Raw genomic sequence first — 14,868 nt, forward strand, 5'->3', positions numbered from 1 at the left:
TATTAGACCATCTGGCATGAAGACAGCATCCACTCCAGCATAATAAGAGTGCTCTACTGTGATACAGCCTCTTTCCGTTTCTGGAACATCTATCATTTAAATCAATGAATAAGTCAGCTTTTTATGCGAATCAAAACTAAAAGTGAGTAGCTGTAGTAAGAAGAGCTGGTTAAGATTGGACATCTACAGCTACGTTTCAACTTCTTTGTGCAGTCACAAAGCGGTGAGAGGTGTGTGCAGCCCCCAAAAGGTCAGTACTAGGCAATATTCTGCAAACAGAAAGTTAGCATAGTAGCTCGGATAAGTGATGGCTTTTCTTTTAACCTTGTAACTATGGGCATACCGCTGTAAATTCTATTTCGTTTTATGCCGTTTAGTTTTCAAAGCTTGTAACAATTACGAGTTCTCTTTACATACATACAAATGTATTTAATATTTGTTTTAAGTAAACAGGGTTCCTTACAGCTCAAAAACTTGATGTGATGGAGAAAAACTGACATCAGTTTGGGATTCCTCACCCAAAAATGAGTTAACACCTGTCAGATCTAACAAGCAAAATTGTGTTCCAAGTGTAATTATTTTGCTATACTGTTATATTAGAAAACACAAGAAAAAAAAATTGAAATAAATATGTATACTGATATGCACACACATGACTATTTTAGAGCTACAGATTTGTGCTTTATGGTCAGTCATGCCTACACTTGTATTATTTTAGCAAAAAGAGATTATTGACCTCATCAGCGACACATTTGGAACTTTTCAATTGTTATCATATCGTCAACACGAAAGCGAGTTTTATCCAGGGGCTCACCAGCTGCTGTGTCTTGTTCCGTGGGCTCATAATGAATGGAGGCAAGGCCGAGCTTGTTCAACCATCTGGAACGCGTGCACACACAAATCATTCAGCAGGATTTGAGCATTTCATTTCATTTGCAGTCTCTTTTTCAGTGCAGTAGGTACACCATTGCACTTGCTGTTACTTACAAGTTCATTTCTTCATGGTTCTCAGCAGCAAAATAAAACATCATAACTTGTGGGTGGCAGGCTTTGAATGCACTGGAGAAATGTGAAACAGAAAGTCGATTCCCATGAAGTTGACATGCACAAATGTGAGAGGAGCCTCTTTATTGCTAAGTGAGGCACATTGCAGACAAATATTCTAACTGCATGCATGCTTACTATTTCTTCTTGCACTCAATGGCTCGGTCGATCATGAAGTTGGTGAGGTCAATGTAGCCCTCGGCTTTCTCCGCCTGCGACACAAACATTGAACAACAGTGAGCGTGAAAACACGATGAACAAATGACTTCAAGCCACTTCCTGAGAAAGCCACCCACAGTCTGCTACTTCTTCTATTTCCTCCCACTGTGTTTCTGTGACATTTCTGAGGCTAAATCAAACAGGCAGGCGTTTTCATCTGGCCCAGCACAGTCTGCTTCAGGTACCGCAGCGATGCTGCATGGTAGTTACTTTTAAGACACGCTGATGAGGAGGCAGCTGTGCTTGTATGAAAACTACGACTTGGTACAGCAGCCTTTTTTTTTTTTTTTAAATAGTTTGTAAATAAAACATTACAATATTATCTTTGTATATAGTATGTTGTACTTATGAAAACTGAAAATACATAGTGAGCTACGTCAAGAGGAAGAGATGAAAAGTTCTTTAAATAGTCTGTGCAGTTCAACATTTGTCAATGTGTGTGAATCGCTCATCAACATTGAGTAAGAAAGCAAACATTAACGGTGTTCTCACCAGTGGGTTTGTGTACCAATATAATGACGTCTTCTTCAGGACAAACCAGAACTTCTTCCATTTGATGCCTAGGAAGCCTTTGCTCTCTTTCTTCTTGTACAACCAACCCTGGTGGTCTGGCTGACCCAGCTCTTTGACTGACACCCGCCGCCTGCTCATCGCACCATTGCCTGTGCACAAACACACACGCATACAAAAGCCACAATGAGACGCAAGCACACTGTGAGAAGTCCTACAATGTGTGAAAGCTCAAATGTTTCCAGTGACCTAAAAATAGGTTGCAAAATGACGCCTACAGATATTTGTTGAAAACCTGGTAACATCAGCCTAACTTTTTCAGATATGAATCTACTGTAGATACAGTATAATAATGAGCTAAAAATTCATGTTAAACCCAAAATTAAAGTAAGCCTTGTCAAGAGGCTGTGAATTACAGTCGAGGGGCCCGGTAGACAAACCGATCTCAACTACAAGGTGACGAATTACCTCCTCGGCTCTTCTTCTTGGACTTGTGCCGCAGGGAGACCTTTTGGAGCGAAACACAGAAAGGACACAAGGTGATATGACGGTCAGTGAATTTAAGAGCATGCTAACCAAGAGCCAGCAGCTCACAAGAAGACGCTGTCTGGAACATCCTCTTTCACACTGCAATTGTCACATGCACACTCTCTCCCCTTCTACTTTTCTCTGTCACACACGCACACCCACATAAAATGAGGATCCTCTACTGTGCCTCGACGATGTCTTACTGAGCTACGGCTCTACTTACAAATAAAGCATACACTACCAAATAGGACATTTTAGAGGACATTTTTACTATAAACTATTTTTGTAAAGTTAAATGAACTAATTCTCAACCATGTCATGTTGGTTTCATCAAAAAATATTCAGAAACTAACACACATCAAAATGTGTATAAGTCGAGAGAGGGGGGAAAAAAGTAGTGACGAAAAAAAAATTTTAATTACTTTTTTCCTAACCCAGAATTGTATGTGACTAATTGTAGACAGAAAGTTACACCCCAAAAATCCCTATAACCTTTTCAACATAATATTACGTTTCTCTTCAGGTCGAAAACGTACTAAAATATCGAATATTCTCTCATAATTTCAACAAATACATATAAATAACTGTTAAGTTGTCAGGCTGTCAGCATATGTAAAATTATTCCTTTGCCTCAAAACTGTGGGCCTGCTTGGTGATCAATAAAATAGCTTAAGCCATCTGGGTCCAGCTAAATTTGCCAATTAAGACAGCACCTACACACACAGAAATACAAATACCCAACAAATAAATAAATATGACTTACAGGGTTGTAATCATCAGCAGCCATTGAGGGTGAGACAGATATGGGGAAGGCCGCCTGGTCAGACAAAAAGCACACAATATATCACCGTCTTACTGACTAATAGGCAGTTATAGTTATCTAATAGCTATAGCACTAAATGAAAATATAGTTGAAAGTACTATAGTAAAAACGAGCATTCACAAAACATAGACGTCCTCCAAACCATACAATAATGCCAGACGACTCCATAAACAAACAGCACAGCATACAGAAAGAGAATGTTGCCATGTGGATTACAACATTAAATAATTTACAATAACAAGCAGATGAAAATGTGATCTTTTGTATCTGTTTATGCATACAGACAAAAACAAATATATACAACAGAGTGATAAATGTATTTACCATCACTGATTATAATTAGTGCATTTCATAAAAAAAAGACACATAATCCAACAGTCATGTTACCAACCATTACCGACGAAAAACAAACAAAGACATTTGAGGAAAAACAAAATGGCTCAGAAGTAGCACTCGACTCAACTCACGGCAAGTTGCACTGTCAGCAGTTTGTGACGCCCAAGGCACCTCAACGCTCCTAAGTATCCTCACACCTTGTTTCAATACTACACTGCCAACTGTTAGTGATCACTGCATTAGATAACGTCAGATGCAAAGCATTTAGTATTCCTCAATCGATCCAACGTCAGTGACGGATGACATATTGAGAAATCAAAGCACCCATTTGACTCATTTCCTCAGCAAACTTGAGTTCCTTATTTTAAAGCTGCCAAGGGAATACAACATAAATCACAAGATCCTCTAAGAAAGAAAAAAAAGAAAGCAAGCCTGACGTTTTTCCGTAAACACATTAAGCCTAAAAAAAGGGGGGAAAAAACAATAAACACACCTTTCTTGATATAGATTGACAACATCACATAGTATTATTATCATTACACGTTTTTGTTGTTGTTTTTTAATAAAATATCAAAAATACACTTACAATAATGGCAAAAAAGTCACAACAACACGACTCATACCTGTTAAAAATGCTTCATAATTCAAGTATCAGTATCCTCTGTAGTCTTACCGCTTTAGCACAGTGACTAAAGCAAACTTGAGTGGATGTTGCACAAGAGCAGCAGCAGTTGTTGCATCCTTTCCGGATGTCATGACCTAGTTTAGCCGCCAGTGGGCGATCACTACAACATCAAAAACTCACTCAACTCTACAGAAACAAAACGCAAGTATGTTTGTTTGTTCACACATATTTTTTCCTCCACAGACTAGTAAAGCCAGCTGTCACTGAGCTCAGCTCATCGGCAAACACTGCTGATTTTACGGCAAATATGGAAACTCATTTACTGTACTCGTGGATTTTGAAATAAAGTTTAAACAAACACAATTTCCCTCTGCTAAGCCTTTTATTGTTTATTTGTAGCAAACTAATTTAAATGTCCCCTACAGGAGTAGATATGTCAATAATCGAAAGTAAACAACGTAATTCGCTTTCATGCTAATTGGCTACTAAGAAAAAAAAGGGTTTGGGAGGATACAAAATCATTACTAGCTCGAAAGGTACACAATTTACGTCTTTTAAAGGTTGTAAAAAAAACAAAAAACAACCATAAAAATAATTAGCCGTTAGTATAAGTTTCTGATGAGTTTAGCTAAACAATAATTGACGTAATTTCACCCGTCGCCCTTGTAATTCCAATTGTCAAAAGCTGTGGGCAATTGTTAATAAACTACTAAACATACCATACCTGCCACCACATTGTCAACGAATGCATCGCAGCCCGAAAACTGTGCTCAAAGTTCGTCCAAACTTTGGCGAGCATGTCGAACAACTGAAAGCTAAAAAAATAAAAAGGCCTTGTTGTCAGGTCAGGCGACTGAATAAAATCCTCGTCAATTCTACTGGTTTGCCGGGCCTTGGTTAACTTGGAGTAAAATTAGGTGAATCAGAGAGAGTTCGTACAATACAATGAAATACAATGAAATACAAATAAACGTGTACTCCAGTTTTGGACAACACTACATTTCTCAAAGAAGGCTCCGATAGTTTGCCACTGGATGTCGCTGCAGGGTCAAAAGATTTACATATAAAGAGGAAGTCATACGAAACGTGGCGGAAATGTCAAAATAATGAAAGGAATTTCAAAGTAAAACTTCTATTTAGGTTTAGCAAATGGCCTCAAATCTATGATAAACATACATTAGCTGCAGTTTAAATGTATTTGACTGCATTTGTATTGCTGTACTTTAAAAATAAAAATTCACATGAAACTCCAAAAAGAACACACAGGAAGTTATGTACTGTAAAACCATATTTAATTTTTTGTCTTTATGAGTTCATAAAGCTAATAACATGTTTTAGTATCCACTCATTGCTAACTTCACCAAACAGTTGTTGCTTTGTAGGCACCCATGATCCAAGTTATGTCTTTGATGGGGTCCCGAGTCCTGTATTATACTTAATTTCAACTTCAATAGGCCTCTCGTGCCAACACAAATGGAGCTTGATTCAAATTGACTCGGGAAAAAAAACATGCTTTTGCTTCCTCTCAGTCCCTCTGCCTGTTAATAATTCCAGTGTTTCTCACCCTTACTATTTAATTGTGTGTCCTAATCGAGCGTTCCATTTCAACATAATTCACACTCCTGTCCATTTTTTTTTAAACGTCACCACACAACTTAATCTTGATTTATAAGCAGCTTTTGTGTGCAGCTGAGTTTTGTTAGGCTTTCGGGATTCCCGAGAATTCTGATTGGTCACACCATTGTAGCGCTCAATCTTCCATCCCGATTCATGCTGGGAAGTGTCACGGCACTTATCTAATGTACCCCACGCCCCCAACACCACTCCACACCCTTCCTGACCCGAAACCGAGTGTGTGAGAGAGAGGGCTAACAGAGAGGCTATTCTTCTTGAGCAAGAGGTCGTGTAAATGGGGGAGGGGTGCAAGCTTGGTCATGATATCACAATCTAGTCTGCTCGCTTTGGCCGCCACGAGGGGTCTTGTGCCATAAATACTGCATCTGCATGCGCTCAAGTGGACTACACACATGTAAACACGCATGTATACTTCACATTTTTGGAGTGCTGGAAGAAAATTTAAAGGTAAATTGACTCTGCTGGCGTTTTGTCACAATGTTTTTGAAAAGTGCTGATTGAAGTGCTGAAAATGACATCACGGTGCCTAAGGTCACATAACCAAACCCAGAAAAGAGAGAGCCGTGATTGGTCACTTTTCTGCCGAACCACAATTCCAAAGTCAAATCAGATTTTTCATAAGTTCATCAATTTTCATTTCAATAACACAAACCATTTTGCCCACGTGTGTGCTACTACACAACATCACTGCCCATCAGGACTCTTCCTTGAATCCCATTATTTTCAAAGATGACAAACAATTACTGCACAAGCAAATGCACTACTTTGTGTTCATTTAACAGAGGCAGTGTACTTACAGCTTGAGAGAAAGACCAGGATCGTATATTTGGTTGATTATACCTGCAAGAGCAAGGAGAAGAATTTAAAATTAACAGGACATTGGAGAAAATGTCATACTTAAGTACAATAATGTATATACATCTCACGCAAACAAGTACAGATTGTGATTTTCTCTTAACCACGTGATCTGTTTCAAACCGTTATGGACCGATTCAGATGACAGATTCCACGGAAAACATTTCATGTGCTAGGTTGGTGCCAGTGGTTTTGATAATGCATTTGGCAAAACTGCCACAGCAACATGGCTTCCCAAAGCTGAAAATACTTCAGTGCACCCCAGACGGGCCTCACCCTGCAATTTAAGGCAACAAAAAAATGTCATCTTATTTCGCTGCGTTCACTTCCTTTATCCCTTTTCCCTCTTTCCATCAAGGTTACTATAGTTAACGAAAACTAACAAAAAAAAGCTAAAATTGAAAAAATATTTTTGTTACCAAAATAAAATAAAAATGAGTGCTTATTAAAACAAGGGGAAGTCAACCCCCCAAGAAAATATTTACAATAAGATGTTCTATGTGTCCCAACTGGTCTAAACATGGAATTCTGTTTGTGTTTGTGGAATATGAATTAAGCAGCACAATCCACCTATTTTTATCCACCTCAGGGAGCGGCCATTTTGCCACTTGCTGTCGAGTGAAAGTAACATCAGAGTTGCTCAGGGCTCAGGTAACGACCATTCACGGCTCACCTCATCTGAAGCTGAGCTGTGATTAGTTCTTACCTGAGCACTTACAAACTGTGATGTCATCTTATAGTCGACAGCAAGTGTAAGAATGGGCTTATTTTTCTGTTTATGGTAATCCATACTCCACAAATGCAATATTGTGCAATAGAGTGCCGTGTTCAGACTAGTGAACGCGCAAAGAACATTAGTAAAGACTATTTTTGTGTTGACTTTCCATTAAAAAAAAAAGTGATAACTAACTGAAATTTCCATCCATTATCTGAATTGTAGCAAAAATGTAATTTGTCATTCATATAATTTTCATACATGAGCTTTTGGGGTTCATGTTAAATGTTTTTTATTTTGATATTACCGTTTGGCCGTACAGAATTAATCGATGACGATTTGTTTGTCTGCTTTTTGCCCTTTATAGAGCCAAACCCATTCGATGCTTTTAACAGATGACATCAGAATGAAACCAGTGCAGCATGGCATTAAACGTGCTGTCATGTGGAAAATGCATTTGTTTTTTTCCATTTCCATACTAAAATGATGGTGACAGCTGATTAATTTCTGCGTCAATCATATCCTCTGGCCTTAACCAATACCTTGTCGTGTATTCCTAAACGCCACACCACTCCCACATTAATGAGTCCACCGATTAGCATCACATCCGTCTATTTATTGTAAATATGAGTCATGTAATGTGATTGAGCGGGCGACAAACTGGCTGTGATGTTTTTGCTACCTAGAATAGAAGCATGTAGGTGGGAGGGGGGGGGGACTTGAATCATGGATCATGGCATTAATGTGGGGAGTCGCGCTTCATCGGGCTCTGTAACCGAGAGCAGACGAGACACGGGTGTCACGGATGACGAAATGTAGAGGAAAGAGCGAGCCTCAGATGTCGTCATCTGTGGCAGAAGGATGCTTTTTGACCTTTGTTCATATCACTGTGCCCCAGTGCACAAAGCAAGGCCCATAAAGGGATATTGAGTTTGGTGGGGAAAACTCATTCATACAGGCATGCAAAAAATATAGTCCGGGTCAAAGTCCTGATTGGCTAATCTGGAGCACCGAGAAAATTCCTGACGGGCCATGCTGCTTTATGGCTGATTATTCCAGCCCGTGAAGCAAATTCCTAAGCACTGTTGGTCAGTTTTGAAATCAGCAAACAAAGTGCCTATGGTCGCCCTAGCTCTGTTATCACCTTAACATTACACCTAAATTTCCACTTTGTACAGTATGCCAAGGGAAGGCCATTATAATATACATAGCACTGACTGCACTACCTTCCTTCGCATGGGTGTCACTAAGAGTCACAAGAATTTAATACCAAAAGTAGCAAAAATGTAATACACAACTAGAAACAACATTACTGTAACCATATAGACCCTGCCTGTACAAAATAACACATTAAAGTCAGTCCCAAGTGCAAAGCATGGTGGGAATGGCCATTCTGTAATGGGGCGTAAAAACTACAAATGCTGTACAAAAAGCCACAAAGTGATGTATTCTTTCAAATAAATATGTTAATCTCTATTATTTACGGGCAGTGGCATGTGTGTGACGCAGTCAGACGTGTGACGTGAGTAATTGGCAGTGTTCATTATTAGCCAGTAAGTCGTGTCAAGCTAATTCAGATGCGCGCAAACACATTGCTAGGATTAGCCATAGTCTGTTTTCACCACAATATTTTGTTACGACTGTTTTATCTGATGTTCTTTCAAAGTCCTTGTTGCTGTGTGGAATCATAAAGTCAACGTCAGTCTGCTAAATTGTGCACCGGAAGTGGTTTCAAGGGCGCTAACAGGAAGTGCTATATTAGCTGCCTAAATGTTGCTAATTTAACAGCAGTTGATAAATCTGATCCCATTGTACGTACACTTGCCTAATAATCCTTTTTTTTTTTTTGTCCTATTGTCTATTTTAATCATTTATGTTCTCATACTTGTTCAAATAAACACTGATCATTATTATTCAGCCGTAATTTAGATTTTTGATTAAATACATTACGGAATAGTAAGCTATTTTTTTTAGAAACTTCGTTAAAATGTGAAGATGAAATGGACTGGTCTGAGCCGTAAATCTCTAAATCCAGAAACGAGTCTCTCCGGCTTTATATGAGCTTGTGGACCAAATTCTATAATATTACTTTCTTTGATAATTCACTTCTCCTAAGTTTAAGAGCCAGCCGTTGATGCACAACGCTCAATTGTTCATTAAACAACTTTTAGCTTTTAATCCCCTTACTTCATGTGCTATAATTTAAACACCTCAAATGATTCCACCCCTGATCTGCCACCCTACAGTTCTCGCCACATGCCCGTTTCAAAAACCCACGTGGTAAAAGCAGCCCACCCACTGATCCTCCGGTTTCATTTTGAAACAATTCCACAGGCTACCGCCCAGTCTAATGAAGGAAAATGAGGCTTGCCCGCCTCCCCATTATGATTTACGAGCTGAACATTGCATTAATTAAAAAAAAAAAGAAAAAAAAAAAAAAGAAAAAAAAAAGAGGGGGCACAGTGACACTCACCGGTTCAGGAAGTCCCTGCTAGAGTGCCAGTCGGGTCCCTGCGATACATAAAAAAAAAAGTTCATGCTTTATGTTCCATTTGAAATGAATTAATCTGCAACACCACTTTCACTTTAATTGTAGAAACTAGACTGAATATTTTGGACATTGACAATACTTTTTATACAAATAAAACTTTTTATCTATATCTGATTGTGATTCACACTTCCAGTAGTTGTAAATCAACATACCATTCAGTTGCAGATGTTTGTGATGTGAGCAGTCATAACGAGTTAGTGGTTAGCAAACGATGGATTAAAAGGAGTGCGGGTGGTATTGAGGCAAACCTCAGGCCTTCAGAGGGTGCGCATTATTGAAGATTGCAGGAAACTAGCTCTGCAAGCATGGGCAAGAGCCAGATAGATGGAAGGAGAAACAGAAGATTAGAAAACACATGCAGCAAAAACCCAAGCTCAGGTTGATCAGTGAATAAGGGCGGTGTAATCCTACCCTCACCTTTAAATGTTTAAAAGACAACGTACGATGTGTAGAAATAAGAGCTCCTCGTGGTAACCCTGCTTTGAGCATATGGGCCACCAGCTGGAGTTTAAAGGTTCATCAAAGAGGAAGATGCATTCATAATCATCAACATCTGTCACACACTCATTCACACACCTTGACATTAGTTATCCTGTTACATCACATGCTCATGAAGGTTAGAAAGGCAGAAGGCTCTATAGTGTGGTGCTGCTTTCACGTGCAGTGAGAAAGCCAATAATGTCCGCAGAGACCCTTAACAGGTTCTCAGAAAATGATTGAAGTCGAAGCATAGAACACACACAGTCACAGTTCAACTTGAAGCAGTAACTCCACACTCAATGGTAAAATAAAGACAATACGAAAGATGACTGAAACAAACTGCACTTTTTAATAAAATGCTATGCAAAACGTACAAAAAGGCATATCAAGCAATAACGGAACCTCCCTGTCAGTACATTACTTTGAAACAATACTGGCTGATGTGATCTGTAGTCTTTCCATAGCATGAGCTAGCACAAGGTCATTTGACGCGCGTAGACAAAAAGATTGGTTCAACACCATCACCCTGGTTTAAGAAGGCCAGTTATTACGGTTATCCAGCTGCGAGTATGAGTTGGGTAATTGCAGAGCAAACTGAAACAGGATAGAAAAGACTGCACTCAGTAGTGTGCGTACGTAGCTTTCAAACCCAACACAAATATTTGTTAGTGACAGCGGTGAAAATATCCTTTTCACCAACGATGCAGCAATAACGATATAAGTGACAAGCAAAACGATTATTTTAAGGAAATGCAATTATGCATAGCTTGACAAGAGGCAACCATCGGCAGAGAAATAATAGACAGTGGCTAATCTATCACAAAAGCAATCAAAAAACAAACATACATGCACTGATGCATTAACAAAAATGGATGTTTGAGTTCCTTACTTTATTTTATAACTTATTTACTGGACGTAAATAGAACAAAAATAAGAACATGACCAAAGTAATACCAGGCAGAGACATAACTTAATATGTACATTGTGGTTCACAGACAGCAAAGTATCCTAACCTGATGCTCTTGAGGCCAAGATGAGACGTAGTTGTAGTCAGGGTTAAAGTGGTGAGGATGTAATGTAGTAAGTACAGTACTCAGGGTTCGACATTAATGGTGGCCCAATGGCCCGGGGACACTGCCTACCTTCGGTGCTAATTTCCAAGTGAAATTTGAGCCCAGAAGTGCATTGTTGGTTTCTGTCCGACAGACTTATCACCGACTGAAGCAAGGGGCATGAATGGAGGTTAGCCTCATGTTGATAACATCGGTTAGTCCACTTGTTGCTAATAGATTCATTCCAGTGGCAGCAGCAGGACCACAAAATAGCGGCAAAGAAGTCTATGTCCAACAATGTGTGGACAAAAACTTTGAGCTAACATGAGCTTTATTCCTCATAGAGTTGTAGTACAAAGTGCGCCAACAACAAGACACTTTACGATACTGTGTCATTATTACGTTAATACTTGTCGGAACACGGCATACAACTGGGCTCGTTGAATCGTAGCTAATGATGAGTGACACTTTGATCAATTTTTTTCATTTATTTCTATGCTGGTTATGGATTGGGTCTGTTCACATTTGAATTGGTTTGGTTTTGATTGGGAATGATACTTTTACACAACGGTACCAATCTTCGGTACTTTTATGTGTGCGTTTACGGTAATGAATAATTATTATAATAAGTTATTTATGCCACATTATGAGTTCAAACCCATCTTAGACCGAAACATTGCAAAATATGACACCTGGAAGAGGATGTAAATGAGAAAAGAAGAGAATAATTGGAATCAAATTATTCTTTTGCAAATTAAATGGATTATTATTACACAACGTGGTATATAATGCTCGCTACATTTTAGCCACAAGCTTTCGCTATTTCACCCATATGAAATTATGAATAAGGTTAAAGCTGCTCTTTGTAACAATTTGCCGAAAAAATATCTTTAGAATACGTGTTTCCCACAGATTTGAAATCTACTTGGGTGGGTGGACTCCAATGGGGGGGGGGGGGGGTGTTCTCAGTCCTGCTACTTGCGTCTCTAACCTCATGATCCACAAGTGAGTGACGGCAAACTAATGTCATATGCGGTATATCTGCTAGCGACACTTTTTTATATATATATTTTTTTATGACATTTTCTTGAAATCTACTTGGGTGGTGGCCAATTTACTTGGGAGGCCCGCCCAAGTATTAACAGGGTGTGGGAAACACTGATAGCTCTTACAATATATGACTATTTATGACTGAAACAACTTCTAATTAGTAGATTAACACCTTAGCTGTTCATAATGGGAAGTCCTGCAAGTTTCCGGCCAATAATTTTCAGACTGGATTCAGGTTCGAATCTCCCGCCCTCTGTCTGCGGATGTGACGTCATGTGTGCATTGTGTACGTGAAGAAGGGCGTGTGCAGTTTTATTTTTCGACCACAGGTGGCAGTAGCGATTGAAAACAGATTTAGTTAGTTTAAGTTCTAAAAGACAATATACGGTGTATATAATATTGTATTGACGGTAACGCATGATTAAATTCAGCGGGGGCAGATACAGGACCACCACAAATGGACTCATCAGGCCACCATTCAAAAAGGCTTAATGACGGATCCTGGTACTACAAAAGCAGGGTTGGTGGATGAGAAGTAGTTGGTAGTAGTAGGCAACACCAGGGAAACAGTTGGCAAGAGAGTGCAAGAGAGCCGCAAGCTGTCGCCAAAAAACAGCCGGACTTTAAAAATCGAAGGCACCAAGTAAGGAAACAGGAACAGGAAGCCCCAAACAGGAAGCGGTTCATCAATGAGTCAACAGTTTAAGTCTGGTGATCCAACTGACCAGTAGCGAACGTTCGGCCGGTGCGCGCTTGGAGACGGCAGCCGCGGGAGCTTTCTTGACATCCTCCTGGTAGGGGATGGTGGCGCTGTTGTGCAAGTCGGAGTTCGAGTAGTAGCGGCTGCCTCGGATGTGTTCCACTCTGACAAGTCGACGCTCTCCGCTAGACAAGTACGTGGGCTGAGACGCTGACGCCACTTCCTCGGCTATAGTGGGGATCCTCTCGTTGCTCAGGTATCGGTACAGCAGATCCTCACCTTCACAGAATGACACGGCACTTAACATGTGTTGTGCATTTCTGCTAAATATCTAGAGCATATATAAAGCTATGTTTCCATTTAGTGGTACAGTGTGCATCAAACCAAAATGAACTGACGTCTTAATACACGAGCAGAACAAAGCAGCTGTGAGCGCGTCAGAGTAAAACCTTCATCATAAGTTAGAATGATGAAATAAGAATGTTGTTAATACCTTTCCTGTTCTGTGTCCATGGCTTAGCAAAGGGATCGACGATTGCAACACAAGTATCCACAGGCATGGAGAGTGGCCGGGGCTTACCTAGAAAAAAAGTGAGAACATGTTTATCAACCAGTGTTCATTTTGACAAGAATTTTTTATTTAGTTATAGTCTTTTGGCTAAAATGTATTGTTTTAGTCATAATTTAGTCTTCTGATTGTATTTTTGTTTTAATACAATTTTAGTCAATTTTATAAAGAGCGATTTTAGTCGACGAAATTGGTTTCAACTGTTATCAACTACTGTATTATCTGTTAATATGCAGTGTGTTCTAACCTTTATTAAGACAAGACACGTATTTTACATTAGAAATCATGGCACACCACCAAACAAAAATGTCAGAAAAAGTGTGAATACTGAAATAATGATGCTTAACTCATTTGCTCCCCAAAAAACGTATAAATATGTTCTATTTTAAATGTTTAAAGTTTCCCAAAGATGTATTTATACGTTTTTAATGTTTTTTTTTAATGCTAGAGCATACAGAAGGCTTTGTTGCAGGCCTCTGAACTGCAGAGAACGGGTGAAGCAATGGAAGTAATTACAAAAACGTCCAGCAGGTGGCAGCAGAGTATAAGAGATCAACCAGGGCCATGTTACAAACAAACATTTACCCACAGTTCTAAACAGATTTTTGAATAATGATGAAACTTAGCTATATTCAAAACAGAAACAGATATATAGATAGATATATAGATAGATAGATAGATAGATAGATAGATAGATAGATAGATAGATAGATAGATAGATAGATAGATAGATAGATAGATAGATAGATAGATAGATAGATAGATAGATAGATAGATAGATAGATAGATAGATAGATAGATAGATAGATAGATAGATATATATATATATATATATATATATATATATATATATATGAAAGAAGAAACTCTAACCTTTCTTTTGGTAGGTTCCATGTTTTTATAGAAATAGAACACAATATTCTGTGGGCCTTGCAAAATCTATCAAAATCCAGTAAAATAGACAGTTTAGTTACCGGCGAGCGAAGGGGGTTGCTTCAGTGAAAATGGCTGGGAGTGAATGAGTTAATAATGATGATCAATTCACTGAACATTTTACTTAGTGTGAAATTTGGGCATGTTTAAATGAACACAAAGTAAAAAGTATATACGAAAAACGACGACCTTTTCTGTTGTATAAATGGCTACAGGTTTATTGTACCCTCTGCCATCTAATGTA

At 38.9% G+C, this 14,868-nt stretch overlaps 1 protein-coding gene across 2 annotated transcripts in view; it reads right to left on the reverse strand.

Moving 5' to 3' along the window:
- The window catches only part of LOC147163087 (connector enhancer of kinase suppressor of ras 3-like), a 51,248-nt gene that overhangs the window by 3,692 nt on the left and 32,688 nt on the right, over nt 1-14,868 (reverse strand). Inside the window, exons 13-22 of one of the 2 annotated variants that reach the window (XM_086094792.1) lie at nt 13,617-13,703; nt 13,149-13,402; nt 9,764-9,801; nt 6,518-6,560; nt 3,065-3,118; nt 2,242-2,281; nt 1,756-1,925; nt 1,183-1,256; nt 988-1,059; nt 815-879 (exon numbers count right to left, since the gene is read on the reverse strand). In XM_086094792.1, coding sequence (XP_085950918.1) covers nt 815-879; nt 988-1,059; nt 1,183-1,256; nt 1,756-1,925; nt 2,242-2,281; nt 3,065-3,118; nt 6,518-6,560; nt 9,764-9,801; nt 13,149-13,402; nt 13,617-13,703 — 897 coding nt within the window. Of the gene's footprint in view, nt 1-814; nt 880-987; nt 1,060-1,182; nt 1,257-1,755; nt 1,926-2,241; nt 2,282-3,064; nt 3,119-4,809; nt 5,885-6,517; nt 6,561-9,763; nt 9,802-13,148; nt 13,403-13,616; nt 13,704-14,868 lie in introns of those variants that run through there. The other variant, XM_086094794.1, reaches the window with a different exon arrangement.

Source organism: Leptonotus elevatus, chromosome 14 (assembly GCF_054856555.1).
Source record: "Leptonotus elevatus isolate MCC_2025b chromosome 14, RoL_Lele_1.0, whole genome shotgun sequence".
Taxonomy (NCBI): domain Eukaryota; kingdom Metazoa; phylum Chordata; class Actinopteri; order Syngnathiformes; family Syngnathidae; genus Leptonotus; species Leptonotus elevatus.